Source organism: Micromys minutus (genome assembly GCF_963924665.1).
Source record: "Micromys minutus genome assembly, chromosome: 6".
Taxonomy (NCBI): Eukaryota; Metazoa; Chordata; class Mammalia; order Rodentia; family Muridae; genus Micromys; species Micromys minutus.
In genome coordinates this window covers 4,937,648-4,963,101 of record NC_137975.1, presented here as the reverse complement: position 1 = coordinate 4,963,101, position 25,454 = coordinate 4,937,648, and the positions used below count along the sequence as shown (strand labels likewise).

The following is a 25,454-nucleotide window of genomic DNA, read 5'->3' as shown; positions in this document are numbered from 1 at the left end:
GAGTTGAACTTCTATAGCTTATTAACAACTTCAGCAAAGTGTTTAGATATAAATTTAAATCAAACAAATCTGTGTATTTCCTCTGTTCAAAGGATAAACAGGCTGAGAATAAAATTAGATAAGTCAAACCCTTCACAATAGTCAAAAGAATATAAAATACCTTGAAGTGACCCTAACCAAGCAAGTGAAATATTTGTTTGACAAGAACTTCAATTCTTTGAAGGAAGAAATTGAAGAATTCAGATCACCCATGCTTATAAATTGGCAAGATTAATATAGTAAAAATGTCCATGTTGTCCAAAATAATTATGCTGAGTCATTAAAATTTCCATCAGAATTTGAACTCAATTATTCATAGATTTAGAAGGAGCAATTTTAAAATTCATTTGGAATAATAAAATATCTAGGATAGTGAAAATTACCCTCCACAATAAAAGAATTCTGGGGATTCATCATCCCTGAACTCAAGCTATATTACAGATTAATTGTCATAAAAACAGCATGGTATTTGTACAGAGAAGGGCAAATTGAAGACCAACAAATAAACACACACACCTATGGTCACTGATCTTTAATAAAGTATCTACTAAAATGTTAAATGGAAAAGGGACAGAAAGAATACAAATGGTTTTACTCTTATCTCCTTATACAAATCTCAAGTCCAAGTAGATTTTTAAAAACTCCTTATAAACCAGTAAACTTAAATTAATAGATGAGATTTTAGGAAAGAGTTTAGAACACATAGGCACATAGAAAAATTTTCTGAACAGAACACCAATGGCTAATGCTCTAAGATCATATACACTTATTTTATGGCTGTAAGAATTGACAAATGGACCTCACAAAATTGCAAAGCTTCTGTAAGGCTAAGGACACTGTCAATAAGAGAAAAATGCCAACCACCATAATGGGGAAAAAACTTTACCAATCCTATATCTGATAAGGGGCTAATATATAATATGTACAAAGAACTTGAGAAGCTAAGACTCTAGAGAATCAAGTAATCCTATCATAAAATGGCATAAAAAACTAAACAAAGAATCCTCAACCAAGGAATACCAAATGGCTGAGAAGTACTTGAAGAAGTGTTCAAAATCCTTAGTCATCAGAGAGATGCAAATCAAAATAACCCTAATATTAAAGTCACACCAGTCAGAATGGCTAAGATAAAAAACTCAGGTGACAGAAAATGCTGGCAAGGATGTTGAGAAAGATGAACATTCCTCCACTGTTGGTGGAATTGCAAGCTGGCACAACAACTCAGGAAATCAGTCTCATGGTTTCTCAGAAAAATGTACATAGTTCTACCTGAGTACCATGTTATACTATGCCTACGCATATACACAAAAGATGTTCCAACATATAACTAGGACACATGTTACACCATGTTCATAGCAGCCTTATTCATAATAGCCAGAAGCTGAAAAGAATTCAGATATTTTTTTACCAGAGGAATAGATACAAAAATGTGGTACATTCACATAATAGAGTACTACTTACCTATTAAAAACAATGACTTCGTGAAATTCTTAGGCAAATTTATGGAACTAGAAACTATCATTCTGAGTGAGGTAACCGAGTCATAAAGGAACTCATGTGGTATGTACTCACTGATAATATAAGCAAATACTAGCCTAAAACCTCACAAAACCAAAGAAACAATTCACAGACATCATGAAGCTCAAAAAGAAGGAAGGCCAGAATGTGGATGCCTCTGATATTCTTAGTAGTGAGAAGAAAATACTCTCAGGGACAAATAGAAGAATGGGGATTGAAGAAAATATCATACACAGACTCCCTTGCCTTGGGATCCATCACATATGCAGCCATCAAACCCAGTCACTATTGCTGATGCCAAGAAATGCTTACTGGCAGAAGCCTGATATTGAGGCTCTGCCAGAGCCACAGTGATAGATATGGGAATGCTTGCAGCTAACCATCAGACTGAGCATGGGGACCCCAATGGAGGAGCTAAAAATGACTGAAGGAGCTTAAAGGGTTTCATCCACATGGGAAGAAGAACACTATCAACTAACCCCCCTGCCCTCTGAGCTCCCAGGGTTTAAAACACAATCCAACAAGTACACATAGAGTGACTCATGATTCCATTTGTATATATAGCAAAGGAGGGCATTGTCTGGCATTAATGAGAGAAAAGCTTTTGGTCCAGTGAAGTCTCATTTCCCCAGTGTAGGGGATTGCTAAGGCCCTGAAGTGGGAGTGGGTGGTTGGTTGGGAATGGTAGCATCTTTGTGAAAGCAAGGAGAGAGGGAGCGTTATGGGAGCAAGGAGAAAGGGGAAAACATTTGAAATATAGAGAATATACAATAGAAATTGATTAAAGATGAAGACACCATAACATTTTCAGGAAAATGGGTAGAACTACAGTATATATCATCCTGAGTAAGGTAACCCAGACCCCAAAGTACATCATGGTATATAGTCACTGGTAAGTGGATTTAGCCATAAAGTTCAGAATACCCATTATACAACTCACAGATCTTAGGAAGGTTAACAAAAATATAGGCCCGAGCATCAATACCCAAAACCCACTTAGAAGGGGAGTAAAATAAACATGAGAGGAAGAGGAAGGGAAGAAATTACGTGGGAAAGGGGAGGATGGAGAGTAAACTGAGATACAAGATCAGGTATAGGAGGAAGTAGGAGGGACACGCAGAGGTCTAAGAGAATAAATTGAAATACTCAGCAGTGAAGTTTGGGGCCATGGGGAGCCTCTAGAAAGTCCAAGAGACCTGGGATGTGTGAGGTGACTCAGTGTGGATGACATTAGCCAATATTACTAACAGTGCAGAAATGGAACATGCAGAAACCATTTCCAGTAGATAGATATGGCTCCCAGTTGTGGGCCAACTACCCATCTTTAAAATTTTATAACCCAGAATTATTTCTGTATAAAGAAATGCAGGGACAAAATGGAGCAGAGACTGAAATAAAGGCTACCCAGTGACCATTCTAACTTTGTATCCATTCTACATGTGCACATCAAATCCTGCCACTATTACTGAGGTCATATTGTGTGTACAGACAGGAGCCTCCATGGCTGTCTTCTTAGAGAAATGATTTTTATAAGGACATTTGAAACAGTAAAAACAGTGTGCATTCCCAGGGAATAATGTTTTCCACAGTAAACTACGACTTCCAGCATCAATTAACAAATAAGACAATCTCACATTAGTCTAACCTGATAAAGCCTCAATGGAAACTCTTTCCAGTAATTCTGGAATATAGAGAGTTGATGTGGAAAGCTAATAACCATATCACTGAATACAAATGATGCAAAGAAAGATGTATCTGAGTCATCTACACCTAAAAAAAGTGAGTTATAACTGTATGCCTTGCAACCTACTAGTTTTGTCATTTAATTTTCCTGTGCTCTGACTGACACTTATGGTTTTCACAAAGGCATTTTTTTTTTATTTTGGTACTGCTAACATTGCTCTTTTCACATCTATGCTTCGTTCAGCAAATGGCACTTTTAACATCCCCTTCTCATAGTATAGGATGTGAAATCTAATAGCCAGGTTGTGAATCCAAGAATAGTTTTTCAAGATTTAGCACATCACTGTGTGAACATGCTACCTAATATCTACTTGGCAGAGAGCAGCTCCTCCTGGGTGGAAGCTGGTACATTACCACAGGATCACCACCTTTTCTAGACATTGCTAAATGCATGCCAACAGCACTAAGTCCTGGAGATGTCTTTGGTCAGACTCTGGCTGACTTTCCCATCCTATTTACACAGAATTTCTCCACACAACATAACTCAATTGATTAGGTTTCAGTTTGCTAATCTGCAATCATTTGGAAGCTCACTCTCTAAGATTATACCTTAGAGAATCACGATAGCAAATGCTATGGGAGACCTCCTCTGTTACACATGCAAACTTGATAGCAGGTCTGTCCATTGGATGCTAAAATTACCCAAAGTTCTGGTCTTAGGTATTTCTGATTTTCAGAAATATATTTTAACTCTACCCAAAATCTTACAGTTGAAGGAAAATTTTATTAAGCTGGCATGATATTTCTTAGCATTAATCATTTTATTTCACACACACATACAACTCACACGTATATATTTTTCATAAACACAAATTTAATATATGTAACATGTCTCTTATATGTGTCTTAGAAATTTATAATATTATAAAAAATAATAATACAAATAACCATACACTGTGTCAAAACTGACTATATGCCAGATCTGATAAGTGTGAAGATTATTTGCTAACTCAGCTAGCAATATCTAGAAACAAATACTGTGACATTCATCATTTTTAAAAATAAAATAAGGAGCAGAATCACACAGGATCTTGTTGATTTAGATACTTAAGTAAAGAAATGACAAATATAGAATTTGATTATCCTGTTCCATAATAAACAAAATTATACAGGAATTTACTATAATTAGCATTCAGACAATACAAGTGCTACAAAAACAAAAAAAAAAGCGAAAACAAAACAAATAAACAAAACCCAAAGCAAATAGGAACAACTCTATATGTGCATATTCAGCTCACCATATCAGTTTTATAGATATGCAAAGAAACTAAAATTAGCATTTCTCCTTGTGCATAATAAATAATAATTCTGTATTTTAAACAGACAGTCATTGGGATTGTTTGGCATAAGCCATATGCTTGTACATGGGCTGTGGATAAACAAGGAAATGATGACATTAGACAGGGATTCATGAGTAGATGTCATGGATCAGATCTGTCCTTAGCTCCAGCTAATCAAGAGCTCCAGAAAAAAAAATTAACATAAAGAGGCTGCCAGTTATCTCTCTGAATAGGGCTATATAAGATTCTGGTGAGAGGTATCTACTTCTTCCTTCACTGCATGAGTTACCCCCACTTGGTGCTTTGATAAAGCATAATTTTAACTCAGAGTTTGCAGTTCAACTTCATCTTGGTGTCAGGAGCTTGTGGCAACTGGTCAGAATGCCGTCAGGAAGTAAAGAGGTGAATGCTAGTGCTCAGCACACTTGTTCTTTATTCCCAGTCTGGAGATGCAGGATACAGAGTGGTCTTTGTATCTCAGTCAACCTAATCACATTTACTGCCTCAGTGATTCCACATGCTGTCCAACTGGCCACCCTGATTGACATTCATATACCTATGCTGTTCTGTCAAAGGGTGGGCAATTCTCTACATGTTCTATCTAGCTGGAACAGGCCTTTTATTATTGGTTATGTTGAAATCTACATAAGACCAATGTCTCTTAGGTCATTTTAGGGATGAGCATTCTGTCATCCCATCCTCAGTCTAATTTTGGGGTTCAGTATTTCTCTGACTCCAAGAAGCAGCCTCCCACTCAAGCTTGAGCAAGCAACCATAATTGAGTTCAGTGGCCATAAAACATAATGAAGACATGAACTTGAAGGGGCAGCACACACTTAGTTGAGCTCCAGCAGGAGGTTAAGAAGATGACATACTAGAATGGAAAATTACAAAAACTCATTGTAGTAATGCATGAGACTACCAAACAAAGAATTGCAAACAATTGCACATGGGACAGACACATGAGGATTCAAAGTACTAGTGAGGTAAAACCTCCATTTCATTCCTATTAAATATCCCATAATAAAGGTGTATTTCTTAATAAACTGTAAGGCTACAAGCTCAGCCAAATTACAACCTTTGCGTATCATTTAAGATGTAGCAGATCAGGAATTAACAACTACAACGAAGTTTGCAGAGCAGATAAAGAAGATAAAGGGCTCATCTTATAGATTCAAGTATGAGTGTGAACTACACATAACAATAAATTCTGGGTGTCATTTCTCATGAGCTTTTACTCTACAGACACCCTTCGCATTTGTTTCTAGGAGACTTGTTCCACTGACTAAACTTCACAGATCACTAGTCCTTGATGTCTTTGTAGGATATGACAGATGACAAATAAAGAGACACCTCACTCTGCATCATTTCTTGTGTGTGTGTGTGTGTGTGTGTATGTATGTTTGTGTAATGCTTATGAATATATGAATTCACCTGTGTGCATGGATGTGTGCACATGTGAACAGAGGCTAAAAGTAAATGTTGAGCTTTCTGTGTTCCCAAGCCTTGCCCTGTCTTCACTAACAAAACATTATAAATACATGTGTGAATAACATGGCTTATTGTACGTGAGATTTAGAGAATACACTCAGGTCCACAGACTTATTGACAATAAACTTTACCAGCTGAGTCATCTCCTCATCCTAATTTCTCATAAAAAATGTTTCATAGAGCAGAAGTAGGTCATAATCTATTCATATTTATATTAGTAACTCTCTAGAGGTAACGGCATAGACACATCATTGAATCTATTTTCAGAAAGCTCTTTAACACTATTCTTGGCAGAATACCAAATAATTGTATTCCACATAGTTTCCAAAAATAATCCTGTAAAGATTCGATGTTAAATCATTGGTTATAAGTATCCCCTACTTTATTTATATATTTTCCTGTAATATTTTGAGTATACAAGTGACATGTCCTTAAGTTGCTGACTGGGAGAACCCCAGAAACTGTCACACTCTACTTGTCTAAAAGTGGTACCTACAAGTCCTTATAGTATGTTGAAATCTTTTTTTTCTCTTTTCCTTCTTTTTGTCTATTTTTTTAAGGTTTTGTATCCAAACTTTTACTGGGATATTGGGTATTCAGTTGCAGTCTCATGCTTGCATGGAGATCACTATTGTCTGGGTTATTTCTCTGTCCCAAGAAAAACTTCTAAAGAGAGTAGACAATTAATTCACAGTAAAACCCTATATTGTAAACTTGTAAACAGTTCTAAGGATGATATTAGAGAGGAATATAATCAATACTAGTTAAGTCTAAACTGCATTTAACCTGCCTACTAAAGAAGAGAGGTAAATATACGTCAAAGGGAAGCCACTCCATCAGTGGCCAGACATAACTGTAATATCATTGCATAAATAATGTCTCTGAGGCATTGTGTGAAATCCAACTCTAAACAGCAGCTTATGGTCCCAGAGTTTCATATAATGAAAGTGGGGGAGAAAGAAAGAGGGGGGAAGGGACAGGTTTGCTTTTCCAATGATAAAGTGACAAAAACTTTATAAAAGAATGCACCAACATCAGACTTAATGACTATAACTAGAAACCATCACATGTTCCTCACTTTCTTTTGAAAGAATACAAGAAGCAGGTAGAAGCTCTCTGTGAAGTAGTTTCACTTTTGTTGAGCCTGGTATCTGGATAAGAAAACTTGCAATCCATGTCTGTCTGTCACCAGGAAGTATCCACTGCCCTGTGTACCTAACTTCAACTTGGCTTTTCTTCTTCTTTGTTGATCACTTTCTCCTTTTTCTTTCTTTCTGGTGATACTTGCACAGTGGACCACTCCCCTACACTGTGCCCAGGATCCAGCTCTCCCCTGCGTTTTCTTGCACACACTCAGGTGTCTACCAGATAGTATACTTGATCTCATTGGAACATATGGAAATAAATTCTCAGTCACCACATTCGGTTGTAATAGAGCAAAGAAGAATCAATCACAGGCAGCTGAGATTTTGCCTCAGGCTCCCCAAGAATGCTCACTTAGCATGCCGGAAGCTAGATTCTTCTCCAATGTGACCTAAGGGATTCTGTGAGACTTCTCTCTTGAATCCCCATGGACCACCCTGATACACAATGTCCACATTAGCAATCCCATTATGCATTGTTTCTGGCTTTGTGTTTTTGCTGACACTGGAGTTGGGTAGATGTGACAGAAGTATTTCTAATTTTACCCGATATTGAACTTAATAAAAATCACAATCTTTTGTACTGATAAAATTAGCTCACTGATTTTCATAAGAAGTTCAGTGATTTGGGGCTAAGTGAATATCCCATGAAGATACTGCTTGTAGCATAAGTATGAGGGAAATGAGCCATGCATAAAAATGATGTGCAGTGGCAGAAGTTCGTACCTAGAGATGGGAAGGTAGAGATAGGCAGATCTTTTAGATTTTTAGCTTGGCTGGTCTAGTCTACTTGACAACCTCCTGGTTCTAGTAAGATACAAAGACTCAAAATAACAATCGAGAGCTTCTGAGAAATTAAAAGTTTCATCCTGTAATTTATCATTTTATTTCCATGTCAGTTTCTCTAACAGTATACCATAGATTAATGTTAAGATGTTTCATCCAGAGATCCTGAGCCTATAAATTTGCAAATAATACTTAATACCAGACACAGTGAAGGAACTTAGGACCCAAACTCGCAAATGAATCTGAGTACCTAGAATCAGGGGATTCCTTCTCCAACTTTGTCTGTGTGTGTATATGTGTAAAAATAACTACTTAAAATTATTCACACAGCTCTTCTAGGCTCGAAGATGAAGCTTAGTCATGATCTTGCCTCTTGATTATGAACTTAATAGAATCTGGTGGCTAGACTGGGTTATTTGAAGTGGAAAGGCCACTTTAAAACAAGCAATACCTTTTTTTGGCTAAGGTTCCATACTGAATACAAAGGAGAAAACAAACTGACCACTACTATTTCCTTTCTTTGTGGTATATAACTGATACAGTGGAAACTGAAAAGCTTTCCTGGAGGTCAGAGATAATGTGGACATAGTAGCTGTCGCACGCCTAACGTCTCACCAGCAAGAACGACGCGCGGCAACAGGATTCTTCTGCGAACAACCTTTATTGTACAGTACTCTTGAGCAGGGGACCCTGAGGAAGAAAAGTGCACTGCTTATATATGCCCAGGAGACTCCTGTCGCTACCTAATTGGTGCGCCCTCTAGTATCTCATCAGTATGCCCAGAGAGTGGGCTGTGACATGCGTGGTACATGCGCACTACATCCCTCAGGCTGGACAACAGCTCTGTTTGCTGAATCATCGGCAGAAAGCTGGCGCCATCTTTGGGTGCAGCACAAATGGCTATCAAGAAGTAGCCATGAGAATTCAAACATGTCAGACTGAGCTTGTATAAAAGAGAACTAGGGTTTTGGTGAATCATGAAGTTGGGTTTGAATTCTGGTCTTGCCATTTGACAGGTGTGTATAACATTTAAAACAATCATTTAACTCTTCTGTAATTGGCATTTTTCAACCTCAATGTACATATTCTTGTGGAATATAAAGATGTTGTGAGAGTGACATGATAAATAAGTCAAGATTACTAAGTACATTAAAAAATTTAATGTTCTGTTACAGCCACTAAGTGGTGGTAGAAGCCCAGAACACCAGTGGAAGAAAAAGCAAGTATTTGTATATTTACACTTACATCTTCAGGCAGCTTTCTTCTAGGCTACATTCACACTGCTGGACTCCAGGAGCAGAACCTCCCCAGTAAGGGTGTCTTTCATTGGACCTTCCAATCCACCAGGAAAAAGGTGCTCCATCTGAAAATCAAGATGTTTTATGAGTCAGGAATGGAATTTGAAGATTTATAGATAGGAAAGGGTAGAAATTAAGGGTGAGTAGAATTTATGCACAACTAAAAGCGATCCTGACCGACTCACTATTGATTTTTTTGTCCAAATACTAAAAGCAAAGAGACCTTATGCTCTAAGAGAAGTCAGGAACTCTAAAGTTCACAGACTTATGAGGAAATGAGCCTGAAAAGATCAAATACTGTTGAGCCAGGGAAAGCATTCTGAAATAATGATTCACTGAGACATTGGGGGAAAACAAATAATTAACATGCAGTCCTGATTTCATTATCATATTTCTGTTGTCTTTAATAATTCAAAAAACACAGGTGCATATATTTGAGATTCAGAAAATTATACCATATCCCAAACAAGAATCAACATAGACATAGGAACTCTGGATGGAGACCCTGGATAGCAGCAGCTGAACACACTCAACCCAGCTACATTTGGCAATGTTTGTCTTCTTTTTGCTTAGCACATGCTAGACACTTAAAGGTATTGCTGGCTGTTTTACATTATTTTTAAAAAATTAAGATTTTACTTTTGTTCAGTTGTCATTGCATGTTTTCCTAGCTTGCAAGGAACTGTGTTTTGTATTCTCATTACCATACATATGAACCAGGCATAATGGTGCAGGCCTGCAATCCCAGCAGTAGTGAGGTGGAGAGGAGGATTAGAAGGTTAACATTGTCTGTACCTATATAATAAGTTAGAGACCAGCCTGGGCCACAAAAAGCATTCCCTCAAAACAAAACAACAATATTGAAGCACTAGAAAATTGTGGTGGATAAATGCTAGTATGTCCGATTTTCACCCAATTAATATTTTGTTGCACAGGGAAATTCTTATTTTTCATACAGTCTTTATCTACATATCAAAGCATCCACGTTTTTTGAATTCATCACTCATGTAAACCTTCTAGAAATCTTTGAGGCAAATACGGATAGAGAAGATACTTAGAAGTCCAATGCTATAAAGCATGAGAAAAACATGGGAAGTTCTTGTGAAAAGCATAATTATTTTGGGATGCTAATTTCTGAAAAAAAGCTGAAAAAGTCTACTTTATCTACTATCACATCTTTTACTAATCAGTATGACATACCGTGCTGCATAAAATTCCCTTAATAAGTGTGAGTATGCTATACAGGGGAATAGCTTTAGAAAAGAAGAAAGCATATATGTGTAGTTGCACATGTGTGTGCAGATGGGAGCCCTGTGTCTTCCTCCATCATATTCCACATTATTTTTGTTAGGGACAGAATCTTTCCTTGAATCCAGAATATATCAAGTCAGCTAGACTAGAGGAATAGGAGAGTCCTGGGATCCTCTTGTCTCAAGATGCAACACCAGGACTGTAGATACTCACGGGCATGCTCACTATTTACAGAACTGCTTTTTGGTTTTGTAATTTTTATTTTTCATTTGACATGGGTTCTGGAAATTTAACTCAGGTCCCATAATGCCATATCTTCCTCTTGAAAACATAATCTACTGTGTAGAAAATTATGTATGAGCCAAATTTATTGACATATGGGTCAATTATGGCTTTTCTGATACAGGAAATTCAGATGATGTCATGGAGCAGTCTATTTGCACAATTAGAGTTTCATCAATTGAGTTTGAACTGGAGAATCTTTTTGAGTTTTGAGTTGTTACAGTTTAAAAAAAATGTTAAACATATAACCTCTGAGAAATGTCTACATGAAAGCCTAGAGTTTATGTGCATCTGAGTCCAGGAGCAATTCAGGTAACATTCCAAGCAATACAAGTGAGGAGCTAGATAGCCATGTGAAAGCAGAGACCATGCAATGCTGAGCTGTTGCTGCCACCATTGCTGCTGTGTCAATTCAGTTTATTTTGTTTTGTCTCAGGCTCTCTCCATAAAATTAGATTTCCTTCTCTATTTTATTTTGAATTAAAATATAATTATATCATTCCCTCAATACCCCTTCCCCTTTTTTTGCTCTCTTTTTATTGGATATTTTATATATTTACATATCAGGAGTTATCCTCTTTTTGCCAATCCCACCCCTTCCCCCACCCATTGCCTCAATGATAGTGCTCCCTCTCCTAACCTCCCTCTACCACCTCAGCACCTTCAGTCCTTTGTCTAGCTCCTTCATTGGGGTCCCTGTGTTAAGTTTAATGATTAGCTGCAAGAATCCTCCTCTGTACCAGTATGGTTTTGGCAGAGCCTCTGAGGAGGTATCCATCTCAGATTCCTGCCAGTAAGCACTAATTGGCATCAGCAAGAGTGCATGGGTTTAGTGGCTGCTTATGTGATGGATTCAGAGAGGAGGCAGTCTTTAAATGATCTTTTCTCCAGTCCCTTATCTATTTGTCCCATTATTTTCTCTAATGTGTGTTTTGTTCTCACTTCTAAGAAGGACTGAGTCATCCAACTTCTGCCCTTCCTTCTTTTTGAGCTTAATAATTTCTGTAAATTGCTTCTTGGTTAGTTTTTGACTAGTATCTGCTTATCAGTGAGTAAATACCCCGAGTCTTCTTTCGTGATTGGGTTACCTCACTCAGGATGAAAGGTTCAAAGTTCATCCATTTGCTTAGAAATTTCATGAAGCCATTCCTTTCAATGGTTGACTAGTACTCCATTCTGTAAATGTACTACATTTTCTGTATCCATTCCTCTGCTGAAGAATCTGGGTTCTTTCCATCTTCTGGATATTATAATTATGGCTGCTATAAACATGGTGGAATATGTGTCCTTGTTAGTTGTGGGAGATTCTTTTGGGTATAGGCCCAGTAGTAGTATAGCTGGGTCCTCATGTAGTACTATATTCAGTTTTCTGAGGGTACACCAAACTTATTTCCAGGGTGGTTGTACCAACTTACAACCATAGAAACAGTGGGAAAATGCTCCTCTTTCTCCACATTCTCATTATCATGTGCTGACACCTGAGTAATTTTGACTTAACAATTTAGACTGGTGTGAGGTGGAATCACAGGGTTGTTTGGATTTCCATTTCCCTGATGAATATGAATATTGAGCATTTCTTCAGATGCTTTTCAGCCATATGATATTCCTCAGTTGAGAATTCTTTGTTTACCTCTATACCCCATTTTTAATAAGATTATTTGATTCACTAACTTCCAGAGTTCTTTATATATATTGGATACTAGCTCTCTATCAGATGTAAGAATGGTAAAGATCTTCACAATCTGTTGGTTGCTGTTTTGTCCTTCTGACACTGTACTTTGCTTGCAGAAGCTTTGCAATTTCATGGGGTCCAATTAGTTGATTATTGCTCTTAGCATATAAGCCATTGGTGTTCTGTTGGAAAAATTTTCCTTGTGCTCATGTGTTCTAATCATTTCCCCACTTCCTATTTTATTAGTTTCAGTTTATAGGGTTTTGTGTGGCAGTCTGTGATCCACTTAGTCTTGAGCTTTGTACAAGGAGATAAAAAAGGATAGATTTGCATTCTTCTGTATGCTGACTTCCAGTTGAACCAACACAATTTCTTGAAGAGGTTGTCCTTTTTCAATTTAATGTTTTTAGCTCCTTTGAAAAAGATCAAGTGACCATAGGTGTGTGGGTTCATTTCTGGGTCTTCAATTCTATTTCATTGATCTACCTGCCTGTGTCTGTACCAGTATCATGCAACTTTATCATAATTGATCTGTAATACAGCTTGAGGTCAGAGATAGTGATTCCCCTGGCAGTTTTTTAATTGTTGAGACAGTTTTTGTTGTCCTGGGTTTTCTAACATTCCAAATAAATTTGCAAATTGCTCTTTCTAACCATATGAATAAGTGAGTTTCTATTTTGTTCAGGATTGCATTCAAACTTTAGATTGCTTTAGGCAAGAGGGCCATTTTTACTATGTAGATCCTTCCCATCCTTGAGCATGGGAGATCTTTCCATCTCTGAGGTCTTCAATGTTTCTCTTCAGAGACTTGAAGGTCTTGTCATACAAATACTTGACTTGTTTGATTAGGGTCACAACCACATATTTTACATTCTTTGTGACTATTGTGAAGAACTTTGATTATCTTTTTTTTTCTGCCTATTTATTTTTGAGTGGAGAAAGGCTACTAATTTGTTTGAATTAATTTTGTATACAGACATTTAACTGAAGTTGATTATCAGTAGTAAAAGTTCTCTGGTGAAATTTTTGGGGTCAATTAAATTTGCTATCATATCATCGGTAAATAGTGATATTTTGATTTCTTCCTTTCCATTTTGTATCTCCTTGGCCTCTTTTTGCTGTCTAATTGCTCTACTAGTACTTCCAGTACTTTAATGAATAGGTAGAGTGGGCAGCCATGTCTAGTTCCTGATTTTAGTGGGATTGCTTTCAGTTTCTCACTATTTAGTTTGTTGTTGGCTACTGGTTTGCTGTATGTTGCTTTCTATGTTTAAGTATGGGCCTTGAATTGCTGATTTGTCCAAGACTTTGAACATGAAGGTGTGTTGAATTTTTTCAAATGCTTTCTCATCATCTAAAGATATGATCATGTGGTTTTTTCTTTGAGTCTGTTTATATAGTGGGTTACGTTGATAGATTTCCATATATTGAACCATCATTGAATCTCTGGAAAGAACTATACTCGATCATGGTGAATGATTGTTTTGATGTGTTCTTGGATTCAGTGTGCAAGAATTTTATTGAGTATTTTTGCATTGATGTTCATGAGGGAAATTGGTATGAAATTCTCTTTCTTGGTAGGGTCTTTATGTGATATATGTATGAGCATAATTATGAGTCAAAGAATGATTTAGGTAGTGTTCCCTCTGATTATATTTTGTAGAATAGTTTTTTGAGTATTGTTATTATTGTTATTAGGTACTCTATGCAGGTCTGATAGAATTTAGCCCTAAACCCATTAGGTCATGTGCTTCTTTTTTTTTTTTTTTTTTTTTTGAGGCACTCAGAGCTATGGGTTTTCCTCTTAGCACTGCTTTTATTATGTTCCATAGGGTTGAGTATGTTGTGTTTTAATTTTCATTAAATTATAATAAGTTTTGATTTCTTTATTTCTTCCTTGACCAAGCTATTCTTGAGTAGAGCATTGTTCAGTTTCCAAGTGTATGTGTGCTTTTTCTTGTTTTTGCTATTTTTGAAGGCCACCCTTAGTCTTTAGTGATTTGATAGGATGCATGGGATTATTTCAGGATTCTTATATCTGTTGAGGCCTATTTGTGACTAACAATATGGTCAGTTTTGGAGAAGATGCCATGACACACTGAGAAGAAGTTACATCATTTTCTTTTAGGAATTCTATAGATGTCTGTTAAATCAATTTGGTTCCCTAACTTATGTTGGTTTTACTTTGTCTCTGTTCAGTTTCTGCTTCCATGATCTGCCCATTGATGAGAGTGGGGTGTTGACGTTTCCCACTATTACTGTTTGTGGTGTAATAAATACTTTGAGCTTTAGTAGAGTGTTAAGGATGTGAACAGCCTTGTATTTGTAGCATAGATGTTCAGGATCAAGAGTTCCTCTTAATAAATTTTCCCCTTTGGTGAGTAAATAGTGTCCTTCCTTATCTTTTTTTGATGAATTTTTGTTGAAATCTATTTTATTCGATATTAGAATGGCAACTCCAGCTTGTTTCTTGGGACCATTTGCTTGGAGGGTTATTTTTCCAACCTTTTACTCTGAGGTAGTGCCTGTCTTATTTGCTGAGATGATTTTCCTTTATGCAGCAAATTCTGGGCCCTTGTTACAAATCCAGTCTGATAGTCTATGTCTTTTTATTGGAGAATTGAGTCCACTGATATTAAGAAATATTAAGAAACATTGACTGTTGTTTCCTGTTATTTTTGTTAAAGTGTGATTTATGTTTGTGTGCCTTTCTTCTTTTGGTTTTGTTGCAAAAGAATTGTTTTGTTTATTTATTTATTTATTTAATATTTGCTTTTTCTACTGTATAGTTTCCTCATTTCTGTAGAAGTTTTCTATATATCATCCTTTGTAGGGCTGGATTTGTGAACAGATATTGTGTAAATTTGGTCTTCTCATGAAATATCTTGGTTTCTTCATTTATAATAACTGATATTTTTCTTTTTCTAATTTTTTAATTGAACAACTTTATTTTATAAAACAAAGATAAATGTACAGATTTTAAGCATTTTTGCATAAAAGGTTTTGCTGGATATAATAAACAGGACTGGCATTTGTGTTCTTTTAGGGTCTGTTTGATGTCTGTCCAGCATTTTCTAGTTTTCATAGTTTATGTTGAGAAGTTGGGTGTAATTCTGAAAGGTCTCCCTTTATATGTTACTTGTCCTGTTTTCCTTACTAGTTTTAGTAAACTTTCTTTGTTTTCAACATTTGGTGTTTTGACTATTATGTGTCAGGAGGAGTTTCTTTTGTGGTCCAATCTATTTGGAGTTCTGTGGGCTTCTTGTATATTCGTGGTTATCTCTTTCTGTGGGTTAAGAAAGTTTCCTTCCATTACTTTGTTGAAGCTATTTAGTGGGCCTTTTATATGGAAGTTTTTCCTCTCTCTACACATATTACTTGTAGGTTTTGTCTTTTCATTGTTTCTTGGCTATCCTGGATGTTTTGGGTTAGGAGCTTCTTAATTTTTACACTTTTATCTCATTGTATTTTCAATGCTTTTTATGTTCTCTTTTGATCCTGAGATTCTCTCTTTAATCTCTTGTATTCTGTTGTTGATGCTTGCATTTATGACTCCTGACAGGTTTCCTAGGTTTTCTATCTCCAGGGTTGTCTCTCTTTGTGTTTTCTTTATTGCTTTCATTTCTGTTTTTAAATCCTGGATGGTTTTGTCCAATTCCTTCATCTTTTTGCTTGTGTTTTCCTGTGTTTTTTTAAGGGCTTATACTTGTTTTTCTCTGTTCTCCTGCATTTCTTTTTAAAAGTTATTTATGTGCTCTTGAAGACCTCTATCATCAGCATGAGGTACAATTTTAAGTCCAAATCTTGTTTTTCTGTTGTGTTGGGATTTACACTGCTTGCTGTGTTGGGAGAGCTGGGTTCTGATGCTGCCAGGTTGTCTTGGTTTCTGTTGCTTAGGTTCTTGTACTAGCCTCTTGTCATCTTCTTCTCTTTGATATTAGTTGTTGTTTATGAATGGAGCTTGTCTCTCCTGTGTGTCTGTGGGCATTGGGCTCCAGAGGGAGAATGGTTCTGGGTTTTCAGCTCTCTATGGGCAGTCTGTGAGTTCTGATAGGCCGGTTCTAGCTCTCATTACAGATAGCAGTCTGAAGGGCACAGACCCAATCAGTAGCGTCATACCTGTGCCTAAGAGTTCCTGGAGGTCTGTCCCCAGATAATCAATGAATAGAGAGTGTGGGGTCACTTGTGGACACAGTAGGAGAGTGCTCCTTTGTCTCCTTTGTGTGCTCAGTTCTCTGTGGACAGGCTGTGAGTCCTGATGGCAGTGTGCCTGATCTGCCTGTGGCTCTTGGCTCAAGTGGAGGCAGGACTAGTCCGATCCAAAACTTGACTCTGATCCCTGTCCCCTGAGAGTTCCTGGAGGTCACTCCCCAGATAAACAGTAGAGAGACAATGTGGGCTAACTTATGGGTTTAGTAGGAAGAATGCTCCTGTGTCTCCGCTGGGTAGTCAGTTCTCAGCTCAGTTTTCCCATCTGCCATTGCTCAAATTCCTCCTTTTTGCATGACTACTCTTATTATTGTTGTTGTTATTATTGTTGTTGTTATTATTATTATTATTAAACACATATATGCATAAGCATATAAATGCAACATGCTAAGTACATTTATTATTGCTTATTCACATATGATTTCTAGCTGTCCATTTGCTATTGGAAAGCTAATTAGGGAGGTCATTCCTGGAAAAAAAACAACTATCTCTCTCTTAGCAGTCATTTGCTACTGTAATTATTTTTCTAGGAGTTGACTGCTATCAGAATTTACCCTTTTCCATCAGAATGTATAATTGTATTATCATTATTTATCTTTGAGCAGTCCTATTTTTGATAGATCATTCATGTAGCTTCTCTGTAATTTTTAGAAGATTGTATGACAGCTGACTTCCTAATTTTATGGCTCTTACTATCTTTCCAGTCCCTTTTCTATGATGTTCCCAGAGTCTTAGGTACAAGAATTGGTGTTTTGAGGTGCTACATGCTCAGAACTTTATATTCTGGTGCCTCAACGTGTCAAATAAAAGAACAAACTCTATCTGATTTTCAGTCCAGTCCCATTTTTCTTCCATGGAACTGCTATATCAATACATGCTATGCTTTTCAAATATGATGTGTGATATTTTTTCCAAATCATATGGTCATTTTCCTTAACAATTATGGTGGTACATGTTCAACTTTAAGACTCCTTTTCTTAAAACAGAGTCTTAAAAAATCATATCCTAGCCTCAAACTCACTATGTAATCAAAGAGGTACAGAAACTTCTGATCCTCTGTCTCCATTTATATAGTACCAGAAATATTATGCCCAGTATATGCCATGCTGTGGATAGAACCCAGGGTTCCATGCATGCTAGGCAAGCACAGTCCCTAGTGTGCTCTTGCCCCAGCTCTTTCCATCTCAGTTCAGTGCCTCTCATTCACTTGGAAGCTGCTCTGAGAATGTTGGAGAAATTATCCACATGACTAATCATGTTGAACCTCCTTAGCCTCTGTACTCCTTCCCACTAATTCAACAAGGGTGAAATATAACTTTTGGATTCTTTCTTGTTGTTGTGATTAATATAATAATAATAATAAATCCCTGAAAGATTCAACTTAAAGAAAAACAGGTCACATTTTTTTTCATTTTTATTGGATAGGTTATATATTTTCATTTCAAATGTTATCTCATTTCCCAGATACTCCTTCTCCCATACCTTAACTCCTTGCTTTTATGGGGATGCTCCCCTCCTACCCATTTACTCCCACTTCACTATCCTGGCATTCTCTACACTAGGAAAAAGAGCCTTCACAGATGAAGGGCTTCTCCTGATATTAATGGCAGACAGTGCCATCTTCGGTTAAATACATGGCTAGAGACATGAGTCGCACTATTTGTACTCTTTTATTGATGGCTTAGTCTCTGGGAGCTCTGGGGGGTTTGGTGGGTTGACATTGTTGTTCTACCTATGGGACTGCAAAACCCTTTGGCTTCTTCTGTCCTCTCTCTAACTCCTCCAGTGGTATCCACATGCTCAGTCCAATGCTTAGCTTCAAACATCCACATCTGTATCAGTAAAGCTTTGGCAGGGACTCTCAGGAGACATCTATATCAGGCTTCTGTCAGCAAGCATGTTTTAGCATAAACTATAGTGACTGGCTTTGGTGGCTGCATATGGAATAGATCCCCAGGTGGGGCAGGCTCTGAATGACCTTTCCTTTAGTCTCTGCTTCATTCTTTTTCCCCTCTGTTTCCACCCTTGAGTAATTTTCCCTTTCTTGTAAGAAGGACTGAAGCAGCCACATGTTGGTCTTTCTTCTGGAGCTTCATATGGTCTGTGAACTGTACCTTGGAAACTCCAACTTTTTGCTAATATTCACTTATCAATAAGTGTATACTACGTGTTTTCTTTTGTGACTGGGTTATCTGATTCAGGATGGTAGTTTCTAGTTCCATCCATTTGCCTAAGAATTTCATGAAGTCATTGTTCTAATAGCTGAGTAGAACTCCATTTTGTGAATGTACTACATTTTTGTACCTATTCCTTCTTTGAAGGACATCTTGGTTCTTTCCAGCTTCTGGCTATTATAAAGAAGGCTGCTATGAACATAGTGGAGCATGTATCCTTGTTATATGTTGGAGCATCTCTTGAGCATATGGCCAGGAGTGGTATATCAGAGTCTTAGCCATTCTGACTGGTGTGAGCTGGATACTCATGGTTGTTTTAATTTGCATTTCTCTGATGACTAAGGATGCTGGATATCTCTAGGTGACTCTAGGCCACTCAATATTCTTCAGCTGATATTTTTTATAGCTTTGTACCCCATTTTTAAATAGGGTTATTTGGTTTCCTGGAGTAAAACTTTTTGAGTTATTTATATGTATTAGATATTAGCCCTCTATCAAATGTAGAATTGGTAAAGATCTTTTCCTAATCTGTTGATTGCCATTTTGTCCTATTGTCAGTGTTTTTTGCCTTGCAGATGATTTGCAATTTTATTAGGTCTCACTTGGTGGTTCTTGATCTTAGAGCATAAGACATTTGTTTGTTTGTTTTTCAAGAAAATTTCCCCAGTTCCTATGTGTTCAAAGCTCTTTCCTACTTTCTCTACTATTAATTTCAGTGTATCTGGTTTTATGTGGAGGTCTTTGATCCAATTGGACTTGAGTTTTGTACAGGAGATAAGACTGGATCAATCTGCTTTCTTCTACATCCTGACAACCAGTTGAACCAGCCATTTGTTGAAAATGCTGGGTTTTTTTTTTTTTCCCACTGGATGCTTTTAGGTCTTTTGTTAAAGATCAGTTGACCATAAGTGAGTGACATTGTATTTCTGTAGTCCATGATGACAGAGAAGATGTGTTGGAATAAGCAGGGGGCTAAATGGTCACATTGCTTCAAAAAATTCAAACCAGAGTACAAGTGGGTAAAACAGAAGTGAGTGTGAGATATCAACACTCAAGAACTTACTCCACTGATATACTTCCTCCTTTGGGACTTTACCTCATAAAGCTTCCACAACCCTTCCAAAAGCATCACCAATAAGTAAGCAGTGCTCAGTCTTCTTCTTCTTCTCCTCCTTCTCCTCCTCCTCCTTCATTTGCTTCTTTTTCTTCCTCTCTCTCTCTCTCTCTCTCTCTCTCTCTCTCTTTCTCTCTCTCTGAATGTTTGTCTTTCTATCTCTGTGTATGTGTGTGTTTGTATATGCCAGATTTTAACAATATTAAATATAATTCACAAAACAATATAAAATTATATATAACCACCATGTTAACAGTTTCTAAGTCTATGTTGTGTGAATGTTATTGTAAAATGTATCAGTGATGTTATCCTGCCCCCTAATGTCCAGAGGAAGAAGAGTAACCATATCTTCAGATATGCCTAACATAAATAAGGGAGAGATAGGCGGCCAAATACAATTCAGAAGTAGACATTGACTTTTGCCCATAAATCTTTTAAAAAAAAGTCTCATGGAAACAGTAACACTTCAACAAACACTCCACACTCATGCAAGAAGTATATATGTGAGTCAGAACCCGAAGTGAAAGAGATCTTGCCTCCTTCTTGTCTTTAGGAGTGAGAGGACTCCAAATGTAATAAGCATCATCTTATACAGACGATAGCTGTAAGGCCTGGGTGTAGCAATTAAGGGGGAACTTGTGGCCACTGGAGTTCTGAAGTCATGTGATTACATTTTACTGTATTAAAAGGCGACACTGATAGAAATAGAGCTATGGCTCAATCAGCAAGGCACTTTGTTGAGCAAATATGAGGACTTGTCTATTAAAAGCTAGGGCAGGTAGAATGTCTATAATCCCAACAGTGGACAGTCAAAGCCAGACTGCAGTACACACATGGCAGCCCAACTAACTGACCCAGGAAGCTCCAGGTTCAATGTCCGATCCTGCTGAAAAAAATTAAATAGGGAGGGAAGTGACTAAGGAACACAGTCAACATCACCTTTTGTCCTCACATACATTCTTGAACATGTATATGCATGCTCACAAAGGCATGCACACAAAGATGTTTTACAAGCAACTTTTAAAACAACCTAATATTTCTAAAGAAAAAAAATCTAACATTTCAAGGAAAAACATCCTCATCCATATCACAAGACAATTACATTCATCAACATCCATCTTGCTCTTACTGCTTGTCAGCTGGCATGATTAAATCAGAGACTATGCTTAACAGCATGATTGAGAGCTTCTGAACCGCATGAGGAAAGCAAACTTCCATAGTGTTCTTCATTGTTCTCATTCCTTCATTTTCAGCATAAGTGAACCCAAGACTGAGAGTAGGAAAAAGAAAAGATTAATGAGACTGATTTTCCAAACAAATGATAAATGTCTCTTTGATGAGGTCACTTGAACGGGACCAGGCAAGGCTCTCTAGAGCATGTCATGGGCTTAGAAAATAGGTATGTGAGGACTAGACTACATTTATTCTATTTACATTAAATTTTTATTTAAAAGATAGTAAATTAAAAAAATCTGAAGAATGATCATGAAGAGTTCAAAGATGAAATGACTTATCCAAAGTCACATGGTAATTAGAGACTCAGATGAGGTCAAGTTCCAGGCTATCAAGCATTGCTAAGGTTCTGACCTAATCTCCACCCACATTCTCATAGCCTCATAAGCTTTTCAATAAGCCAGGAATATTGAAAACTGTGCGTTCATAGATGAAAGTTGCTGATTAGAGGCATTTTGAACAATTTATGGAAATTGATGGTAATATAAGAGAAATTTAGCATGGAAATAAAATGTTTTACCACATAAGTTATGTTTATTTCATTACTGTTTAACCTTTCTACTTACCAAGTATGTGGATTAATGAGTATGCTATGATAAGTATGGTATGGGGAGGTTACAAAGAGGGTGTGAACCTGCCATTATGTGTGTATAGAGGTTGTAAGACAAGTTTAGGTATCAATCTTTGCATTATATCTTCTTTAAACAGGATTTATGATTGTTTGTCACGGTATACCAGGATACATGGTCCCATGTTTCTGGAAACTCTTTCATTGACGTCTCCCATTTTTCTATAAGAGCAGATGGTTTACATACATGTATTAATATGTAGGTCTTGACATAGGTTCTAGGAAACTGAACTCAGGTCTTTACTTGTGTGGGAAATATTTTACCCACTGAGTCATATTCCATCTCCCTATCACTTTCACAAAATTTCTGATATGACCAACTTTGAAGTGCTAGTAAACAAATGCAAAATAGAGAAGGCCTTCAAATCTTTAGCAAACTACCGTGTGAGAAGGAAAAGGTTTAGTGAGCCAAGCAATGGGGACAGGTGTAAGGTATCATGATGACTACATAAGTTAACCTGTGCTGAGTGATGCAATAAAATATAGCAAATGCCAAATGAGTCAGACAACCCAAAGCCCTGATACTTGAGAACCAAAAGAGAGAATATAGCTTGTTTGAAATCCAGTAACCACAGCCTAGGAATAAATTATGTTAAACTCCTACCTTTTCTGTACACTTGGATTGCTCCAGGCAGTTTCTTGCAATGTTGAACCATCATTCAAAATTTAAAACAACACTTTAAGGTAAATACTTTATTTTCTATTCTAAAGATGTGTAACAAAGATATAGACAGAGGTAATATCATCAGCTTCAAGAAGATAAAAAGAGTGGAAATTATCTAGTTCATATCACCATGGTCAGTTTTGTAAGTTTTCTCATTTAGTATGATAAATATAAAACATCAAACTCCACTATTGCTCAAGTCAATTGTCATGGGACTCAACTCTTTAAATCTCTCAGTTACACATGTCAAACATAAGGTTAGTAAGTGTGTGTGAGTGTGTGAGTGTGTGTGTGTGTGTGTGAGTGTGTGTGTGTGTGTATGTGTGTGTGTGTGTGTGTGTGTGTGTGTGTGTATGGGAGATAAATGGCTATGTATACCAGTGTGTGGAAATCAGTGGACAGCTTGCACAAGTCAGTTCTGTTCTATTATTCAGATCCTAGTGATGTCACTCAGGTTATTATACTTAGTGGCAAGCCCTATACACACGGAGATATTTTACCAGTCCTCAAATAAGATTTTTATTAGATACTCTGTATTTACATTTGAGATGTTAGCCCTTTACCATGCCCCATTCACATCCCCCCCAACACTCCATTTGCCTTCAAAAAGGTGCACTCCCTCTTGATCACCATATCCACCCCATTCCCTTGGCATTTTTCTACATTTGGAAAACATGCCCTCCTTGGAATAAAAGCCTCTTTTCACATTGATGCCAGACACTGCTATCTTTAGATACATATCCACCTGGATCAGTAGGTCTCTCAAAGTGCACACAAAGGTTAGTGTTTTACTCAATGGAAGTTTTAGAGGGTTTGGTTGGTTGATAATGTTGTTATCTTCCCAAGAGATTGCAATCCCTATCAGCTCCTTAGGTCCTTTCTTTAGAAACCTCATTGGGATCCCTGAGTTCAGACCGATGGTAAGCTGCAAGCATGCTCAGCTGTATTTATATGACTCTAGCAAAGTTCCTGAGGGACGTCTCTATCTGGTTCCTGCCAGTAAGTACTTTTTGGGATCAGCTACAGTACTTGGATTTGGTCACTGCATATATGGTGGATCCAAAGGTAAGGCGGCCTCTGAGTGATCTTTTCTTCAATACTTGTTCCTCTATTTGACCTTTCATTTCCTCCCATGAGAGTTTTGTTCTCTTTTCTAAAAGTGCAAAGACATCCCCATTTTGGACTTCCTTCTGTTTGAGCTTCGTAATGTCTGTGAATTGTTCTTGGGTATTGAATATTCACAGATTACTGGGGCTAATATCCACTTATCAGTGAGTGCATACCATGTGTCTTCTTTTGTGATTGGGTTACTTCACGAAGGATGATAGTCTCTACTTCCAACCATTTGCATACAAATTTCATGAAGTCATTGTTTCTAATAGCTGAGTAGAACTCCATTATGTAAATGTATCACACTTTCTGTATCCATTCATCTACTGATGGACATATGGATTTTTCCAGCTTCTGGCTACTATAAATAAGGTTTCTACAAACATGGTGGAGCATGTGTCATGGTTATATGTTGGAGCATCTTTGGGGTATATGCCCAGGAGAGGAATAACTGGGTCTTCAGATAGTACTATGTCTGAGGAACTGCCAGACTGATTTCCAGAGTGGTTGTATCAGCTTTCAATCCCACCAACAGTGGAAGAGTGTTCCTCTTTCTCCACATCCTCACCAGCATCTGCTGTCACCTGAGTTTTTTATCTTAGCCATTCTAACTGGTGTAAGGTGGAATCTCAGGGTTTTGTTGATTTGCATTTCCCGGATGACTAGAGATGCTGAGCATTTCATTAGGTACTTCTAAGTCACTTGATATTCCTCAGCTGAGAATTCTTTCTTTAGCTCTGTAAGTTATTTTAAATAGGACTCTTTGATTCTCTATAGTCTGGTTTCCCGAGTTCCTTGTATATATTGGATACTAGCCCTCTATCAGATGTAGAATTGGTGACAATCATTTCCCAATCTCTTGGCTGCTGTTTTGTCTTTTTCACAGTGTGCCTATCCTTACAGAAGTTTTGCAATTTCATGAGGTCCTATTTGTCAATTCTTGATCTTAAAGCATAAGCCATTGTTCCATTGATCTGCCTGCCTATCTCTGTACCATGCAGTTTTTATCACAATAGCTTTGTAATATAGCCTGAGATTAGGGAAGGTGATTGCCTCAGAAGTATTTTTATTCTTGAGAATAGATTTTGCTATAATAGGTTTTTTGTTATTCCAGATGAATATGCACATTGCTCTTTCCAACTCTATGAAGAATTTCACTTGTAATTTTTATGTGGATTGCACTGAATTTATAGAGTGCTTTTGGCAAGATGGCCATTTTTACAATATTGGTCCTTCCAATTCATGAGCATGGGAGATCTTTCCATCTTCTGAGATCTTCTTCAATTTCCTTTTTCAGTCTTGAAGTTCTTCTCATACAGATCCTTCACTTGCTTGGTTAGGGTCCACTATGAGGTATTTTATAGTCTTTGTGCCTATTATGAAGGGTGTCAATTCCTAATTTCTCTCTCAGCCTGTTTGTCCATTTCATAGAGGAAGGCAGTTGATTTGTTTGAGTTAATTTTATAACCAGCCACATTGCTGAAGTTGCTGTTTAGTTGTAAAAGTTCTCTGGTGAAATTTTTGGGGTCACGTAAGTATACTGTCATATCATCTGCAAATAGTGATAGTTTGACATCTTCCTTTCCAAAGTGAATCTCTTTGATTTCTTTTTGTTGTGTAATTGCTCTAGCTAGGACTTCCAGTAATATATTGAATAGGTACAGGGAGAGTGGGCAGCCTTATCTAGTACCTGATTTTAATGGGATTACTTCAAGTTTCTCTCCATTTAGTTTAATGTTGCCTACTGGTTTGCTGTATATTGCTTTTAATATGTTAATGTATAAGCTTTGGATACCGGATCTATCAAAACTTTCATCATG

The 25,454-nt window shown here is 37.2% G+C and overlaps 1 protein-coding gene across 1 annotated transcript in view; it reads right to left on the bottom strand.

Moving 5' to 3' along the window:
* Positions 1-25,454, bottom strand: part of LOC308421688 (contactin-associated protein like 5-2-like) — a gene marked incomplete at both ends in the record, with an annotated part of 257,115 nt that overhangs the window by 119,982 nt on the left and 111,679 nt on the right. Inside the window, 1 exon segment of the mRNA XM_080918130.1 lies at positions 9,245-9,362. Coding sequence (XP_080774256.1) covers positions 9,245-9,362 — 118 coding nt within the window.